This window comes from Coregonus lavaretus, assembly GCF_964263955.1.
Source record: "Coregonus lavaretus genome assembly, contig: HAP1_SCAFFOLD_7362, whole genome shotgun sequence".
NCBI lineage: Eukaryota > Metazoa > Chordata > Actinopteri > Salmoniformes > Salmonidae > Coregonus > Coregonus lavaretus.
In genome coordinates, this window is record NW_028159614.1 from 7,154 (window position 1) to 27,136 (window position 19,983).

Consider the following 19,983-nt stretch of genomic DNA (forward strand, 5'->3'; position numbering starts at 1 on the left):
CCGGCAATACAAAGTACAGGAAACTCCACCGAGCTACACTCATCTCACATGAAACAATCACCTACAAGGACAAGGGGGCAGAGGGAACACTTATACATGTACTAATTAGGGAAATATGAACCAGGTGTGTGTAATTGACAAGACAAGACAAATGGAATGATGAGATATGGAGCGGCAGTGGCTAGAAGGCCAGTGACGATGAACGCCAAAGCCTGCCCGAACAAGGAGGGGAGGCAGCTTCGGAGGAAGTTGTGACACCACCCTTTGCCTTGATGACAGCTTTGCACACTCTTGGCATTCTCTCAACCAGCTTCACCTGGCATGCTTTTCCAACCATCTTGAAGGAGTTCTCACAAATGCTGAGAACTTGTTGGCTGCTTTTCCTTCACTCTGCTGTCCGACTCAACCCAAACCATCTCAATTGGGTTGAGGTCGGGGGATTGTGGAGGCCAGGTCATCTGATGCAGAACTCCATCACTCTCCTTCTTGGTAAAATAGCCCTTACACAGCCTGGAGGTGTGTTGGGTCATTGTCCTGTTGAAAAACGAATTATAGTCCCACTAAGCCCAAACCAGATGGGATGGCGTATCACTGCAGAATGCTGTGGTAGCCATGCTGGTTAAGTGTGCCTTGAATTCTAAATACATCACAGACAGTGTCACCAGCAAAGCACCCCCACACCATAACACCTCCTCCTCCATGCTTTACGGTGGGAACTACACATGAGGAGATCATCCGTTCACCCACACCGCGTCTCACAAAGACACAGTGGTTGGAACCAAAATCTCAAATTTGGACTCCAGACCAAAGGACACATTTCCACCGGTCTAATGTCCATTGCTCGGGTTTCTTGGTCCAAGCAGGTCTCTTCTTATTATTGGTGTCCTTTAGTGGTGGTTTCTTTGCAGTAATTCGACCATGAAGGCCTGATTCACACAGTCCCCTCTGAACAGTTGATGTTGAGATTTGTCTGTGACTTGAACTCTGTGAATCATTTATCTGGGTCTTCCATTCCTGTGGCGGTCCTCATGAGAGCCAGTTTCATCATAACGCTTGATGGTTTTTGCGACTGCACTTGAAGAAACTTTCAAAGTTCTTGAAATTGTCCGTATTGACTGACCTTCATGTCTTAAAGTAATGATGGACTGTCGTTTCTCTTTGCTTATTTGAGCTGTTCTTGCCATAATATGGACTTGGTCTTTTACCAAATAGGGCTATCTTCTGTATACCCCCCCTACATTTACATTTACATTTACGTCATTTAGCAGATGCTCTTATTCAGAGCGACTTACAAATTGGTGCATTCACCTTATAGCCAGTGGGATAACCACTTTACAATTTTTTTATTTTAAAAAATGTGTGTGGGGGGGGGGGGGGGGTAAGGGGGGGGGGTAGAAGGATTACTTATCCTATCCCAGGTGTTCATTAAAGAGGTTTGGTTTCAAATGTCTCCGGAAGGTGGTGAGTGACTCCGCTGTCCTGGCGTCGTGAGGGAGCTTGTTCCACCATTGGGGTGCCAGAGCAGCGAACAGTTTTGACTGGGCTGAGCGGGAACTGTGCTTCAGCAGAGGTAGGGGAGCCAGCAGGCCAGAGGTGGATGAACGCAATGCCCTCGTTTGGGTGTAGGGACTGATCAGAGCCTGAAGGTACGGAGGTGCCGTTCCCCTCACAGCTCCGTAGGCAAGCACCATGGTCTTGTAGCAGATGCGAGCTTCAACTGGAAGCCAGTGTAGTGTGCGGAGGAGCGGGGTGACGTGAGAGAACTTGGGAAGGTTGAACACCAGACGGGCTGCGGCATTCTGGATGAGTTGTAGGGGTTTAATGGCACAGGAAGGGAGCCCAGCCAACAGCGAGTTGCAGTAATCCAGACGGGAGATGACAAGTGCCTGGATTAGGACCTGTGCCGCTTCCTGTGTAAGGCAGGGTCGTACTCTCCGAATGTTGTAGAGCATGAACCTACAGGATCGGGTCACCGCCTAGATGTTAGCTAAACCTGGCCCGGGTATCCTGGATGGATATTGACCTCATTCCGTCAGTAGAGGATGCCTGGTTGTTCTTTAAAAGTGCTTTCCTCTCAATCTTAAATAAGCATGCCCCATTCAAAAAATTCAGAACTAAGAACAGATATAGCCACTGGTTCTCCTCAGACTTGACTGCCCTTGACCAGCACAAAAACATCCTGTGGCGTACTGCATTAGCAGCGAACAGCCCCCGCGATATGTAACTTTTCAGGGAAGTCAGGAACCAATATACACAATCAGTTAAGAAAGCAAAGGCTATCGGGTCACGCCAAGGCTCTTCGCACTCTGGGAGGAGGACACAACGGAGTTGTCAACCGTGATGGCGAGATCATGGAACGGGCAGTCCTTCCCCGGGAGGAAGAGCAACTCTGTCTTGCCAAGGTTCAGCTTGAGGTGGTGATCCGTCATCCATACTGAAATGTCTGCCAGACATGCAGAGATGCGATTCACCACCTGGTTATCAGAAGGGGGAAAGGAGAAGATTAGTTGTGTGTCGTCTGCGTACCAATGATAGGAGAGGCCATGTGAGGATATGACAGAGCCAAGTGACTTGGTGTATAGCGAGAATAGGAGAGGGCCTAGAACTGAGCCCTGGGGGACACCAGTGGTGAGAGCACGTGGTGCGGAGACAGCTTCTCGCCACGCCACTTGGTAGGAGCGACCGGTCAGGTAGGACGCAATCCAAGAGTGAGCCGCGCCGGAGATGCCCAGCTCGGAGAGGGTGGAGAGGAGGATCTGATGGTTCACAGTATCAAAGGCAGCAGACAGGTCTAGAAGGACAAGAGCAGAGGAGAGAGTGTTAGCTTTAGCAGTGCGGAGAGCCTCCGTGACACAGAGAAGAGCAGTCTCAGTTGAATGACCAGTCTTGAAACCTGACTGGTTTGGATCAAGAAGGTCATTCTGAGAGAGATAGCAAGAGAGTTGGCTAAAGACGGCACGCTCAATAGTTTTGGAGAGAAAAGAAAGAAGGGATACTGGTCTGTAGTTGTTGACATCAGAGGGATCGAGTGTTGGTTTTTTGAGAAGGGGTGCAACTCTCGCTCTCTTGAAGACGGAAGGGACATAGCCAGCGGTCAAGGATGAGTTGATCAGCGAGGTGAGGTAAGGGAGAAGGTCACCGGAGATGGTCTGGAGAAGAGAGGAGGGGATATGGTCAAGCGGGCAGGTTGTTGGGCGGCCGGCCGTCACAAGTCGCAAGATTTTATCTGGAGAGAGAGGGGAGAAAGAAGTCAAAGCATAGGGTAGGGCAGTGTGAGCAGGACCAGCAGTGTCATTTGACTTAACAAACGAGGATCGGATGTCGTCAACCTTCTTTTCAAAATGGTTGACGAAGTCATCCACAGAGAGGGAGGAGGGGGAGTAGGATTCAGCAGGGAGGAGAAGGTGGCAAAGAGCTTCCTATGGTTAGAGGCAGATGCTTAGAATTTAGAGTGGTAGAAAGTGGCCTTAGCAGCAGAAACAGATGAAGAAAATGTAGAGAGGAGGGAGTGAAAAGATGCCAGGTCAGCAGGGAGTCTAGTTTTCCTCCATTTCTGCTCAGCTGCCCGGAGCCCTGTTCTGTGAGCTCGCAATGAGTCATCAAGCCACGGAGCTGGAGGGGAGGACCGAGCCTCCCGGGAGGAAAGGGGACATAGAGAGTCAAAGGATGCAGAAAGGGAGGAGAGGAGGGTTGATGAGGCAGAATCAGGAGATTGGAGGGAGAAGGATTGAGCAGAGGGAAGAGAAGATATGATGGAAGAGGAGAGAGTGGCGGGAGATAGAGAGCGAAGGTTGCGACGGCGCATTACCATCTGAGTAGGGGCAGAGTGAGTAGTGTTGGAGGAGAGCGAGAGAGAAAAGGATACAAAGTAGTGGTCGGAGACATGGAGGGGAGTTGCAGTGAGATTAGTAGAAGAACAGCATCTAGTAAAGATGAGGTCAATCGTATTGCCTGCCTTGTGAGTAGGGGGGGGGGGGGGGGGGGGGTGAGAGGGTGAGGTCAAAAGAGGAGAGGAGTGGAAAGAAGGAGGCAGAGAGAAATGAGTCAAAGGTAGACGTAGGGAGGTTGAATCCCCCAGAACTGTGAGGGGTGAGCCATCCTCAGGAAAGGAACTTATCAAGGCGTCAAGCTCATTGATGAACTCTCCAAGGGAACCTGGAGGGCGATAGATGACAAGGATATTAAGCTTAAATGGGCTAGTGACTGTGACAGCATGGAATTCAAATGAGGAGATAGACAGATGGGTCAGGGGAAAAATAGAGAATGTCCATTTGGGAGAGATGAGGATTCCTGTGCCACTACCCCGCTGACCAGATGCTCTCGGGGTATGCTAGAACACATGGTCAGACGAGGAGAGAGCAGTAGGAGTAGCAGTGTTTTCAGTGGTAATCCATGTTTCCGTCAGCGCCAAGAAGTCGAGGGACTGGAGGGTAGCATAGGCTGAGATGAACTCTGCCTTGTTGGCAGCAGAACGGTAGTTCCAGAGGCTGCCTGAGACCTGGAACTCCACGTGGGTGGTGCGTGCAGGGACCACCAGGTTAGAGAGGCAGCAGCCACGCGGTGTGAGGCGTTTGTATAGCCTAGAGTGTCCCGGATTTACATTTACTATGTTACGTCTAGTCGATGCGACCAGGTTGAGAATATTGGCCAGTTGGAAACTACAACTCCCTAAAATATAGCAAAGTTCAGGCTGGATCTGATTTATCTCTAGAGAAACTGTGCAGTGTGAGCATTGAACTCACAGAAAACCCCCGAACGAAATGGAATTCAAATAATTGAACCGATGTTGGTCAATTAGTGGTTTAAAAACCGAAAAATAACAGAAATGTTGGTTAATCGCTCAGCACTATCCGACATCAAACTTGTCATTATGAAAAAGTATAAACGCAAAATGACAGACTGTGCAGGACATCAGCAGCCAGTTGCTCCAATTAGCATACTTTCTCTATTTTAACACCAATAAACCCATCCCCTTAAAAATGAATTCAGCAAACGTCAATCTAGCAAGCCAGACAACTAAAAGCAATTTTCTAAACAATGTTATGGTTCGTTGCTAGCCAGTTCAAATAATGACGAGACTCCCCAGTGTATAGCAGACAACGTCTTAACTTTAGCTACTTTTTATTAATTATTACAGGAAAATAAACCCACAACAACATATTTATTTATAAAGTAATGGTGAGCTTACAGAAAATAGTTTAGTGCCACAGTGTGACGAAATAAAAGTAGGTAATTCTATAGGAGAATTTGCATCATCTTGTCACAGGAGGATTTGGTCTGGTTGCTGTGGCAGTTCGGTAACCACGACAACGGACGTTGAGACAGTAGCAGAAACGTTTTTAATGTCTGTGCATCAAGGAAACTAACAGTCGCAGCGACCGTCTACAGACATACCACCGGAGTATCCATTAAATGTCATTTTGACCAGCGACACTTGTCGCATTCAAATCGTCTACAGACATGTAGTTAGACCAAGTATAAACTGGCCTTTAGATAAACTCTGGCTCTGAAGCATACTCGTATCCAAAGTATTTGCCAGTGTTTCTCTTTTTGCAATAGGTAACAAATTTCAGTTTAGTATTTGTGCGTGTTGTATAATTAGTCTAACAGCACACAAACCGGTGAATATTACATCATTTGAATTAATAAACTACAATTTGTATTAAAATCAAACAGGCGTTATTTTTAGTATCCCTTCACCGGTCCTTTTCGGGGTCTTTGACGTGGCATCAATAAACAAAGATGGCGGCTAAGTAGAAAGTTTTGCTGGATTGTTACTAACTTTTGGCATTTTAAGTTGACGGTTTCGCTAAATATTTAATAGCTAACAAATATCTCGTGTCGCTAAATTCCTAGGATATCAATCTTAAAATGGCTGGATGGTCAGGGTTTTCAGAAGAGGAGCTACGAAAGTTGCAGCAGAAAGGTAACTTCAAGGTAGCATAACGTTAGCCCTTGATAATCATGACTCTCAGTTCCATTACATTAAACGTAAGAGTCATTGGACAAAGGCATCTTCTGTAGGGGGGAGTTTTGTTAAGATCACCGAAACTCGGTCTGAAGATTAACATGCATCGCTTGTGGTACGGTTTTGGACGTATAAGGAAGGACCTTAGTGTCTTTCATATCAGCGAGAAATAATAATAAATAAATAAAATGTTAAATTGATACACACTTTAATAGGGTTAGTGTTCCCACACATGTTACAGCGCTTGTTTACTGAAGACAGAGGGACCACCTGTGCTAATTAGCTATCTAGCATGTGCCGAACACCTGTGTGTAACTGAAGAAGGCCGCCAGAAACATGTTGTCACTGAAAAATACTGTTGGCTGCAACTGTGATAAAGCCGGTTAAAACAGGGTACAGTAAGTGTATATTCTAATGTGGCATGAACGTAAAAGGCTTTATGTTTCTAGAACCGTATCGCCATTGAGAAACGATTCACGTTTAGATGGAGTATCTGGCTGTTTTGGCTGCCAGAGCCAGTCTACCTCTGAAAATAACATAAGATCCTTGGACCTTAAGGAGTAACGGTAGGCTGCTTAAGAGTACATATTGGGCTTACGTAAGGTTAGCTCACGAAAACTCTAGGTGGCATTCTGTCTTCTCCCTACAGTTCTCTGCCATTAGCATCGCCCACGACTGGTTCATGTGAACTGCAATCCCAACGCTGTGTTTTAGAACCGTCAATAATCATCGCTTGTGATATGGCTTTCAAAACATATGACTCCTATCATTCATCAGCGAGAAAGAATCCTTAAAATAAAAAACATACACTTACTGTAGCAGTTACAGATCCATACAGCTATGGGTGCCTCCATGCAACGAAACTACACTTCTGATACACTTCCCGAGTTACGCTTACACACAGGTGTTCGTAGCACGCTAGATAGCTAATTAGCACAGGTGGTTGTCTCTTGTTTTCCGTCTGTTTTCTGTAAACAAGCGCTGTAACATTGAGATATGGCTATGTGGGAAAACTAACCCTATCAAGGTGTGTATCAATTTAGCCTTTTTTAAATTTATTTTTATTGTTGCTGAAATGAAAGATAAGGTCCTTATGTTTCCAAAACCTTAGCGCAATGACGCATGTGTATGTTCAGATTGACCGTCGACCGTCGGGGCGCTTAACAAAACTACCCGTACTGAAGACGCCTTCGTCCAATGACTCTTATGTGTAATGTGATGAAACAGATTTATGATCATGGGCTAGTATAACGTTAGCTGCTTAGCCAAGAGGATCTGTCGGCTTTCCACAGATATCCATTAATTTGTAAATTCAGTAGCTAGTTACGTCTGTGAAGTGTATCGATATCCAGTATCCCTGTTGTTTTACCTCATTCATCAGACCAGGCGGTGCCTGCGGCTTTAGGTCGTGGACGGAAACCAGCTCCTACTAACCGGAGTCGGCAGCAGTTGCAGCGAGAGAGAGCCCTCCAGTTAGCCGCTGAGCAAAAGAGTGGACCCGGCTCGCCTGTGCTACCACCCGAGCAGAAGCTAACCAAGCCTCTGCCGCAGCCCGCTAAGCCCCCGCCGCAGGCTGTCATTCAGCCCGTCGTTACCCCCACAAAGCCGGTGGAGGAACCCAGCGAAAAAGAGCCCCTTACCGTAAACCATGCTCCTGCACCAGCGGAGGACACACCGCCTATTGCCAAGGAGTTGGAAAAACAAGAGGTGGAATTGTTAGTAAGTCTTTATAATAAATTAGTTATAGAGCAATGTCTTATGATGATCTCACAGTTGCCTGTACATTGGTTTAGTTTGACATGCCAGTAATGTTGACACTCACAGGGTCCAAAAACCAAGAAGAGTGCAGTAATTTATTTTAAGAATACTTATCTTAGGCTAATTACGCCTGTCCTTTATTGTTTGTAGATCAAACACATAATCATGTCTGCTGATCGCCATTCTCTGTATTGTGTGTTAATGCTCGTCGTTGTTATTGTTGTAGTCGGGAGAAGACCCGCATAGAGCTGCTTCAGCAAGACCAAAAGATGATGGAAGAGAGGAATAAGCGCAAGAAAGCCCTCCTGACCAAGACCATTGCTGAGAAGTAAGGACAGGTCCCATAGTTCACATTATCAGTACCAGCTATTCTGATACACATTGTTTTATATGGACACTTGCTGTGGTTACACATGCAAAAATTCAACCAGCTGCCTGTTTTCTGTGTACACAGATCCAAACAGACCCAGGCAGAGACAGTGAAGCTGAAGAGGATCCAGAAAGATTTGCAGACTCTGGACAATATGGTGTCCAACGACATCTGCATTCTGAGAGGTGTGATAGAGCAGGCCAGCTGGGACTACAACACTGCAAGGTAAACACAACTTGGAGAACATGCTGAATCCTTGCCACGGAGATGGGATTCTGTTCAATCAGGTTGTATTTTCACTCAGGAGAGGTCATCCATGATAGTTGTCAATTTACTAATACCCATTATTCTTGTTGTATCACAAAAAAAAAAAAAAAACACAGCAGTCTGTAGCTATACTGATATGGCAGTGAACATTTCCTTATTTCAAACTCTGGAAACACTGCTCCCTACAGGTTATTCAGCATACTCCTTCAATACATCCCAATACATTCAGAGAACAATGTCCCTAATGCCATAAACCGCTTTCAACACATGCAGTCCTTCCTCTCAGACATGAAAAAAGGAAGGTGATACATCCTACATTTGTGCTAAAAAAATTATACTGAGATAAAGGAATGAGTGGCCTGCACAAGGAATATTGCTGCTCCCCAGTGACTTTTTTCTGAACCCAAATCAACAACGTTTTGACTTCACAGAAGTCTTTGTCAGGTGAGCTATGCCATGTATTCCTTCCTTTGCTATAAAACAAAATCCTAATAACTCCTAATCCATCTGCCTGTCTTCTTTTCTGTTCAGGAAGCGCTATGAGAAGGCGGAGTCTGAGTATGTAACGGCCAAGCTGGACCTCCACAAGAAGACAGAGATAAAGGAGCAGCTGACGGAGCACCTGTGTGCCATCATCCAGCAGAACGAGCTCCGCAAGGCCCACAAGCTGGAGGAGCTGCTGCAGCAACTACACCTCCAGGCCACGGAGGAGGAACAGGAGGAGGAGAGGGAGGAGGAGAGGAAGAAGAGTGTCATGGAGAACCAGGGAGAGGCACATGTCCAGTCTCCCCCAGATACAGGGTCCACACCTGGGGTAGAGACTGAGACACAGGCAGGCAGTGCCATGCTCCAGCAGGACTACCCTGCAGTGACGGTGACCGAACCAAAGGGGAGCGATCAGGACTGTAAAACGGCCAACAGCCCCCTAGCGGGGCAGAGTGCGGCTGAGGCCCCAGCTTCTGCTTCCTGAGACTCGGGGAGGGGAGGTGTCAGCCCTTACTTTCACTGTTCAAGGTAACAGACTCTTACTGACTCAATGTCAGTCTGTCCGTTACCACATAGCCTCAGTATACTAACACTAATAATGTATGTCCAATACATCAGAGGATATTTCCTCTCTTTGCATAACAGTCCTGTGTACTGTATTTTTTTAAATTTTATTTCACCTTTATTTAACCAGGTAAGCCAGTATATGTATGAACATTCTACCGTTGGGGGAAATTCATTTAGATTTGTACTGCCTGAGAACTAGCTCACTGAGTCTTCATTGTGGAGCGAACAACATTAGTATTTTGTTACTGTTTGTCGAGGGTGGTTTGTCTGTGTGCTGGTGTCTAAAATGCTTCAAGCTCTTCTTTTGCACAACATTTACATCAGAAGTGGATGCTCTCTCTGTGTCATGCCTAGCCAAGCATATGTAGAATTGAAAGCATAGCTGTTTTTAAAATTGGCCTGCGTTGTCTTTATGGTGCAGCTGAAAGGAGGTGGTTAACAGTAAAACCCTGAATGATCCTCTGTGCAGATCCAGGCTACAGATCAATACAAGATACTTGTGTTCACTAAAGCAGCACTGTGACAGATCTATTCTGACTGTATGTTGTAGATCAACATATTATCTGGGAGGGTTTGCTATCGAAGGGCTGGTATTTCCCAAAACCCAACTCTGTCTGTCTCAGGCTTATTAAAGACTTGCAGATCTCCAGCAGGCTTCCTAAGGAATGGTAAGGTGATATCTCATAATGTATGTATGCTCTGAGAGGAAACTGCTCAGCGGCATGTTACTGCTTTACTGTTATGGCTTTAGAAGAGCTTGTTTTCAGTGGCACTCTATGGAACAAATGTGTCTACAGCAATATAACATGTATCTGATATGAGTGTGCTGCAGCTGGTTTTGTGCGTAAAAACAAGCTTTATGGCCCTGTGTGTGCCGGGGGGAACCAAATTATTAATTGTGTGTTAAAAAAAAAAAATATTATCCTTAACATTAATTCTATGTGAATTTGTTTAAATCCAACATATCTGTTGTTTTGTATTGAAATGGGCTTATTTAAAGTAGGTGGATATGTAAACATGTATTATTTTACAATATGTGGTTAGTATTTGGGTATGTATTTTATTTTTATATATATATATTCTGAACCTGAATGCAACTGCACAAAACCTGTTAATTGTAACACTTCTATGCTGTTCATGTCATCTTGGTTGGTTAAATTAGTATGAATAAAGTATTATAATTAAATTAATACTAAACTTGTATTTCTTATTTCTGATTTGCTTTGTTTTTGTCATCTTCATTATAAGAAATTAGTATTTTGAATGATCTGTTTCAATCTGTCTTTCTAACTGCTGTAAGGTGTCCGAGTGAAACGGATTCCTTATTGGAGCTTGTGGTGCCGGAGTGGAATTTAGTGAGAATAGTTTCGAACTCCCATCGCTTTTTCAAGTCATTTTAAGTGCAGTAAGTGTTCTGTAAACCGCTCTGAGATTTTACAGCGCTTTGGTCACATCTGGCCGTCTGAAAGGGAGACCATAAACCCAGCTCTTTTAATTAGTTAGCGAGTAGTGAGTGACCACTGAATGTCCCCGCCACCTCACAGGTCAACGCTTTAATGCGTTTGATATCCTGCCTGAAATGATATTTTACTCATTTGTTTTAATAATAAGAATGTGTTATTTATTGATGGATGTTTAAAGGCTACCTGTATTTGCGTGTATGCCATTGCCTATTGTCTAATAGTGCATGTATGCCTCCTCAGAAAATAGTATAGCGGCTGTTCTTCTATGGGATAAATCATAAAGAAAAATCATAGAGCTGACTTGTACTAATTTAGCTCTATAGAAGCCGGCATAATTCAGTAGGGTATGTTCTCAACTCTTATGGAATCTAAAGGCTATAAGGTAGAAGTATACAAAAACACGACTTGGAATTGACTATTAGCCGTTGGCTTTGGTGAAGCGGTAAAGCCCAACGACTTCAGAAAGCGGCGGACTTCTAGAGCACTGTGTGATTTATGTGACGCTGGAGTCCCTAGACAGGTCGAGAAGGGCCGTGTAACCCGAGAACCAACCACAGAGAAGCTGTGAGATCAACTGTTACTGAAAATCTCCTCCATCTGGCCCGTCGGCGTTATTGAATTTTGAGCTTGACACTTTGGGCTATGGAAAATTAATTGTATTTGCATAAATCGTGAATAATTAAGGCTTAGGCCCAATAGCCCAACTGTTTTAATTAATGTATATGCTATATTATTTCGTTGTCCACCAACAATTCCTGGTGCACTTTTATTTTCAAGATATATAGGAAAAAGTACACTTTTAATTTCAAGTTAGGCCTATCAAGAAAAAGTACACAGACATTAAACAACTGATAGGCTATTTGTTAATTATTTGTGAGTTAGTTCATGGTCGAGAGTTCAATTATAACTGCACTGCATAGTTTGCTTATGGCGGTAAAAAAAAACATGTTTGTCTAAAGGCTGTAATATAATAGCCTATCTGTGGGATTCTTCGATCAAGTTATTTATCAAGGTATTTCTAAATTATAGACCTATTTGTTAGCCACAGCCATATCGAAATCGATTTAGATATGTAATACAGCTATAGATATATGGAACTGTGTGAAACATATGCCTACCTTGAATTAGAATTTCAGAGAGAGAGAAAATACCGTTTTTGCTATAAATTTTTATGTTGATAATGTGGGTTTAATAATTCGTGGGCAAATATACATGGGATCAGTGTAATAAGCATTTAGGCTAGGCCTAGCCTACTCATGTTAGGATATTTGAATAGACACATTTGGAATCAGACATAATCATTTTCTCTTTAAAGTGTATGACATGCAATGATTAATTTAGAAACCGCTAGACCTATATATAGGTTATTGAACGAAAGTGAATATGATTTCATATTGTATATGATTTAATTTAGCCTACTTTGAATTTTCGTTGCTTAAAAAGAAATGTAGGCCTGTGTTTGAATAATTGTGTAAATGTGCATCGAAATTGATTAAAATTGTTCTGAGAAACACTGAAGGTAACTAGGCCGGCAATATGCATTGCCATTGACTTTAAGGATACTTGCAGTTTGGTCAACCAACCAGCGCTTATTCAATTCCTCCAATGAAAACACACACTTTTTATGTTTTTCTATTGTTGCTGATTCAGTAGTGTATTAGCTGAAAGATTGCCTTGCCCTTGGCTGAATGACTTGCACTCATCTTAGTCGGCAGCATGCGTCTCTGTCGGCCGGGCTGACTGGCTGGCTGCAGTGCTGTCCAGTGACCCTTAGTGCCTATTGGGGTAGCGCGTTGGCCCATGTCCACCTTTATTTCTCTAATTGGGAGTAAAATGGCCTCCTAGTTGACTCTCCATATCCTGGACGGGAAACCATGTGTTGCCCCCCCCCCCCCCCCCCCCCCCCCCCCCCTCGCGATCCCTGATTGCAACGACGAGGGAATTCTCATCTTGAGACCTGTTGAACTGCAAATCCCTCGCGCAGGCACCGAGTTCGGATTACAACATTAGAATACACAATTCACAATTGGCAGATGTTTTCAATAACAATATAATCAACATTGGCGATTTCTAATCGAGATCATCTAAATCATTTTAACGCGCATAAGCTGTTTAATTTTCACTGGTTCGAGGTATAACAGTAGATCATTTACTGCAAGTGTTTCCGCTTGGATATAGTATTGATAACGGTAATGCCGATGCCTCATTGTGTGTGCAATTTCAGTCCCCCTCTTTGCCGTTTGGGCCATGCGACTCTGAAGGGACATGCGACACTGTCTCTCTCTCTCTCTCTCTCTCTCTCTCGTCTCTACCTCTATTGTTCCAACATTGAAAACGCTCTCGCGCTAATTGCAAACTGCCTGTGTGGTGTTCCGACATGAAAACCAATCTGCTCCCGATTAAACAACACGCCGAGTTTACAAAGCCATGCGCGTGTGAAATGTATTCACCCGCGCTGATTCTGATCATAAAGCCAACCGCTGCTGTTGCCCTATTCTGTAGGCAACGGTTTCATGCGTCCCAAAGCGTGGACATATATTTTAGAGCATGCACTTCATGCCATTGCTCCATAAACCTAAAACATAAAACCCAATAGGCCTTGTTAAAGTAGGCCTACATTATTGCACATTATTTCAAAACGTTCGGTTATTATTTATACTGTATTCAGTTACTGTACTCATGTTATTGTCTAAAAAAACAGGTATTTCCCAACAATGAATTTTGTGTAGATTATTTCAACACCGTAATTGTGGTACACAATTCTTGCAGCTTGAAAAACTGAAGACTTCTTTCTTTCCAAAATGTTTTTCTGTGAAATGTCTGCTCCTCAGCACCCAGCTTGGACGATTCCCTGTAGCCTATCTTTACTTACTGTTACACAGCTTTCACAAATTATGTATCAAAATGATGTATGCCTATTACATTACGTTTCTCTTATGCCTGTAGCTACACTTTGGATATCCAGAGTGAATTCCTCAACTGCACATAATATGCAATAAACAATGATTGAATTGTTATGAAAGATGGCCAAAAGTAAGCATTAAGTGTGTGATCAAATTATCTTATTGAAACTGAGACATCCGTTTACATCAAGGCAATAACCGTATTTCATTGTGACTGCGCACGTCTCCCTTTCCTCGCTTTTTCCATTTACGCTAAATTCGTTGAATCTTCTACATTGTTCGTAATATGTCGGTGCATTTGAGCTTATTACGTTTTACAAGGTTAAAAATTTGAATTTAAATAATGAAAATGCAAGGTAAACTTTTTTCCTATAAGTTAAACATAATGGAGACATGTCAATTCAAACGTTGATTTATGTGTGCTTTTAAAAAATTCATAAACATATTAAAGGTTAATTAGTATGAGTTTTTGTCAGACTAATCATTGCCTTTGTCTGAAATGACAATCAAGGGTCAGTAGTTCACCTGGGTAAAGACGCAACTATGGCGCATTTGCATAATTCGATTCCTTGGATGGATGGGTAACGATGTTTATGTTTTTTAATTACATATTAATTACAAAAGTGCTGTTTACAATTTGACCTTTATCGAGCAAAACATGTTTGCTTGACCCTTGCACATGTGCAGAGATTGGGGCTTTTATAGTCATTTAGGCGGCAGTAGCTGATGTTAAAAAAACATTCACATATACTCTCCTCTCATGAAACTTCCCTTTGCTACATTGAATACGATATTTGTACATACATGTGTCACGCTTAATAATGTATACATATCAGTATGCAGGCTATGAGGATTTCAAATGAGAAATAATCATATGAATATATTTTATTTTGCGGAATATACCTATTCCAAAGGTCAGGCCAGATTTCGGATGACACACTTCATACAGAGTAACATTGACCTTTCTTTTTGGTCAGACAATCACGAAAGAATAGGCTTCTAACTTTGTCGTATAACATTCTTTAAGCGGGAGTGAAAAGAGTAGGCTATATGGAGCTTTGGGGTTTAGGCCGAAACTGTTGGGGAGGCTTTTTACACTGGCACTGGAATGGACGTGTAGGCAGGAAAAAGGAATCTGGAGGGAAAACTAATGATGAAAAACACTACTCTATCCCCGCGCCTTCATTAAATACATGGAAAGAACGAGAGAAGCACATCTGGATTCAATCCGCGTCCCTTTGATGGCATCAAGTGTTCTTTTCCCAGATCAGGGGCTGGAAGCTACGGGATGTCTATGGCAGTATGGAGCCTATAGTGAGTCTATACTCCTGCCATCTAAACACATTACTCCCTCCATCCCTCCATTCCTCCTTCATTCCTCCATCCCACCCCGAGCCCCCCTGTCAAGACCCCCACTCAGAGCGCGCACAAAATGAGACCCCAATTCCAACAATTCTAAACAGAATTTTCTACTAAACCCAAAGTCTTACAAGTCTGTTTGTCAGATAACGGCTTGTGTAGCCTATTAGAATGTCTGGGGTTTGGCTTTGGTTATTGTATATTGTGTGCCAGGGTGAAACATAGCTAAGGTATGCCAATAACGGCATCATTACAGTTGATTCATTAAGAATGTATTGGTTGCCATTGTTTTTTGTTTGGGATTATTTTGAACTAGCTATTGTAGCCAGGAGTACAAGTAATAATAGCTACACAGGGGAGAAGAAATACAAACGCATGAACATTAAAAAATGAAAGTTTCGACATTCAAACAAAATGTATCAGCTGGAAAGCAGAGGTTCTTCCTTTGTGTTCAGGACGATTTATTGTCAATGTCTCCTTGTAAATCTTTTATCAAAACAGCAATTATGCAGTATACTTTGAATAACCACATATCTGAAGAAAATGTAGCCACGGGCCACGTCTGAATCCCGTGCAGTAATAGTGATTGGGTTGGTCTGGGGCCGATATAGCCCGACAGTTAAAATCTCTTTACTGGCTCTATCATCACACGGGGTGATAATTATCCCTCCCCTCCAGAGCTCCCGGGACTCTTCGCGCCGCAGGTTCCAAGGGGTTGGTTAAGGTTGCCAGAGGTTCGTTAAAAAGCCTTAATCAGTGGGTTCTGGGTGGTGGAGATGTTGTTGGTGTGGTTGTGTGCTGCTGAAAGGGGAGGGTAGAGTTTGAGGAGGACGGGAGCGTAGCGAGGGGGTCTGTGAAACGTCAGAAACAGCATACAGGCATCGCCACGTAATTACGGGCTGCTATTATGGTCCATCTACTCTCCCAGGAGTCTCAGAGTTTCATTTACACCCTGGCTGGTGCAGGCAGCATCCGCAGCGTGCCAGCGTGAGCCTCATTTGAAGTGCCAGAGCAAGAGAGAAGCAGAAAGAGAGTGAGAGAAGCAACGAGAGAGAGAGAGAGCGAAGGGAAAGAAAGAGAGAGAGAGAGTCGACCGATTCTCACTGAGAAAAAGCAATAGTTCCAAGAAAGGTGCCTTAGCCATAGCAGAGCCAGTTTCCCAGTGCCTTGAGCCCTGAGCTGAGCCAGCTTTATGCACACACGAGCGCATCTGTTCGGCATCAGCTAAGCTCAGTCAGTTGCGACCGTGAGTCAACAGGAGTGGGAAGTGGGGAGGACTTTTTAAGAGGACTTCTTGAAAACCCAGGTGCAGGACGCTGTGATTTTATATGGAGACTATATTTGTTGTTTATGCGCGTGTATGGATGGACCGGATGCGTAGAGATTTGTGATCACGGGAAACAAACGAGGGGAAAAGCTTTTTTCTTCTGTCTGTAGAAGTCTGGTTTTACCGCCACTGCTGCGTCTGGATGTGAGCAGCAACTGTGCTTTGCTTGGAAAACTGAGGTTTCTCGGGCTGGTTTCGAGGCGCTGTTCCTGTTCGTGCGTTCTGTGTGCAAGGATACATTTGGCTCGCTTATTATTATTGCTCAGTTTTTTCTACTGTATCCTATTTCCGTCATGACTTCTAGCTATGCACATGTAAGGGACAGGCAAGCAACGATATCAAATCGCTTGGAGAGTCCGATTACATCGAATCTGGAAAACCTTCAAGCCAAAAAGAACTTCTCGGTGAGCCACCTGTTGGATCTGGAGGAGGCCAGGGAAATGGTTGGGACACAGGCGGACGAGAGTGTCGGTGAGGCAGGGAGGAATATGCTTGAGTCCCCGGGGCTGACCAGTGGGAGCGACACCACCCAGCAGGAGAGTAAGTGAGAAGTGTACTCCAAGTGCAGCCTATACACTCGGGACTGATTAACACCTTAACGCAGAAATTGATTATTAGGCTACATTAGCAAATGCAGGCTAGGTCTATATAGTGTAAGATATAGGAACCCATTTTGTTAATAATTCGCAGAATAATCCGCATGGTTGAAGGTTGAACCCATTTTGGTGTGCTCCATCGGTAATTTGAGTGGGCCTGTTTGGAGAAGAGTTGCAGTGTACAGTGTAAATACCGTACAGAATTATGAACATAATACTGCAAGCTACTTTCATTTATTTTCATTAAGTCTTGCCCAGCCTTCTTCTGTTGAAACTATCGCGCGCATGGAAGGAGTCCTTCGTGACTCGTGGTAATAAATCATTTCTGACCGCTACACTAAAAACGACCATTAATTTACCATTAACACTTTGATGTCAACGAAGTATGGCGATGTTGGTGGATATGGTCAATAAAATAAATATTATTGTAAAGTCAAGCTTTACAATAATAAATCAAAACAAACACTACTATGGAGCCTTCCACAACTGCCTTGATGACTTAGATTGGTCAGGATAGCCTGAAATGTGGTTTGTCTATAACTTTTTTTTTTTTTAATGCGATAGAGGAGATGGAAGTACATTTGGATACACCCCATTAAAAGCAAAAGAACACAGCTGGTTTTCCCCATTCAGCCATGCGGTGGAGAGAGTAAATAAACCCCTCAGGTCCCGGGTGATACGCCCTCATATCCAGAGTCATTTGGAGAGGTTGACAGAAACGTTAGGGTTTAATGAGTGTTATTGTTATTCTACGGGTAAATCGGACCTCGAGAAGAGGTATGTGAGAAACGTTGGTAAGGGAAGGCGCGAGGTGATGTCGTTAATTCACAGTTATTTCGCTTGTCAAACAACTTCAGAATGATTCTACATAATCATTTGTCATAATTATCGGATGTGTCCTGTGGACATGGCTCTGACAATTACGGGATCAAATAACAAAACGTCATTAGATCTGCTTGTCAAGAATAAATATGTTCCGTAATTAATCATGTTGGGATGTTGGTGTAATGTTTGGTATTCGTAAACACATTTAGGCCTATAGAAAACAAACAATACACTTGTGATATTAGGAGGAGGAACACATAGCTTGGATAATTAACATCATGCAAAGCCCATAAATCATCGTTGTGAATTCTCTCACTTTGAAAATATATTACCAACAATTTCACACGAGCTTGAACTATTTCCGCTAAACTAATGTTTCATGGGGTCAGATCGCAGTAGGTTCTAGACTACTATAATTTGTTTAAGGCCTAAATCATCATGATTATAGGCATCCGTTGAAATTGAATGGTTTTCACCCCACTTACCACATAAAAGGTTTGTTATGTGGTTCGATCAGCCTTCAGTAAAGCATCTCACTATTTCTCAGTATGCAAACAACAACTGCACCTTTAGCCTAATGTTTTCAGCTCAGATGATTATATGTCTTAGGCCTTCACATAATAACATGGTTTTAATGTATTCCTTTAGCAGGGACAAACAACATACCTACTGCGTAAAAATTGGTTGAATAAACGTTGTTTCCACATAATTTCAACATCAAATAATCAATGTGATGACGTTGAATCAACGTGGAAAACTGTTTGGTTTTGCAAAAAGTCATAAATGTAAAGGATTTTCGTTTTTTTTCACCCAACTTGCAACCTAAATCCAATGACTTGCAACCTAAATCAGCAAAAATGGATACAAACAAATAACCTACATTGATTATATTATTTTGACAATCGTTGTGTTGTAAAAATGTGTATATTTTTTAATGCGAAATTATTTCGCCTAATAATTATTTTTGAAGCCCATTTCTCACGCCCATTACACAATGATACATGTTATTGATATGAATAACATAATGATAACACAAATACCCTTTAAGTGCTGTGATATGGTCTGCTGTAGTCCCCTGTAACTCCGTTTTTTAGAGCATGGCGCTTGCAACGCCAGGGTTGTGGGTTCGTTTCCCACGGGGGGCCAGTATGAAAATGTATGCACTCACTAACTGTAAGTAACTATAGGATATTTACCATCAAATACTGTGTAAAAAAAAAAGTTTGAAACTAGACTATATAAAATACATATATTCTGTTTTGCTAATAATATATATTCATCTGAAACCAATTGTGAATGCTGTAAAGTTGCAATTGCACTCATTTGAATAGGGCATTTCGTTGTAAACTAGTGATGATAACATAAGAAAAACTGCCAAGGCAAGCGTAGCAGCATTACATTTACATTTTAGTCATTTAGCAGTAAATGACTAAAATGTAAATGTTATGCTGCTACGCTTGCCTTGGCAGTTTTTCTTATTTTATCATCACTAGTTTACAACGAAAGTGCAATTGCAGCTTTACAGCATTCACAATTGGTTTCAGATGAATATATATTATTAGCAAAACAGAATATATGTATTTTATATAGTCTAGTTTCAAACTTTTTTTTTTACACAGTATTTGATGGTAAATATCCTATAGTTAAGATACGCACCTTATACCACTGGAATTGTTCCCATTGTCGACTGTGCGCAATCTGTTTTTGTATAATTAGTCTATCGGCGTATATTCCTGATATTTGTATGTTCCTGATATAAAACCTACATCTTTAAAATGTTGAAATGGATAAGATGCCGATTTAATATTTTATTTTAGGCCTGGCCTATCATATATTCTCGTTAGGCACTTCAAAATAAATGTTGGGACCTTCTTGAGTCTTTCCAAACTTTCGACCACTAGGCCTACCACAACAATAGGCTACAGAAAAGGTGGTTGGTAAAATAAAGAAGTTCAATATATACTCCATTCTGTGTTGCTTTACAATAAAAAAGTATCTTACTATGAGAATAGGCCTTTTATTATAAACTTTAGAGTGGTTGTTTTTGTGGATTTGGAAAGGCTTAATAATGTCAAATTGGTAATGGGTTTCCTC

At 42.7% G+C, this 19,983-nt stretch overlaps 1 protein-coding gene across 1 annotated transcript; it reads left to right on the forward strand.

Moving 5' to 3' along the window:
- Positions 1-5,734: 5,734 nt before the first annotated feature.
- Positions 5,735-10,606, forward strand: LOC311122647 (RAB6-interacting golgin-like). Its single transcript, XM_084196987.1, has 5 exons — positions 5,735-5,926; positions 7,350-7,683; positions 7,953-8,054; positions 8,181-8,321; positions 8,895-10,606. Exons 1-5 carry the CDS (start codon positions 5,872-5,874, stop codon positions 9,331-9,333), a joined length of 1,071 nt encoding a protein of 356 aa, XP_084053113.1. The 5' UTR covers positions 5,735-5,871; the 3' UTR covers positions 9,334-10,606.
- Positions 10,607-19,983: the final 9,377 nt, after the last annotated feature.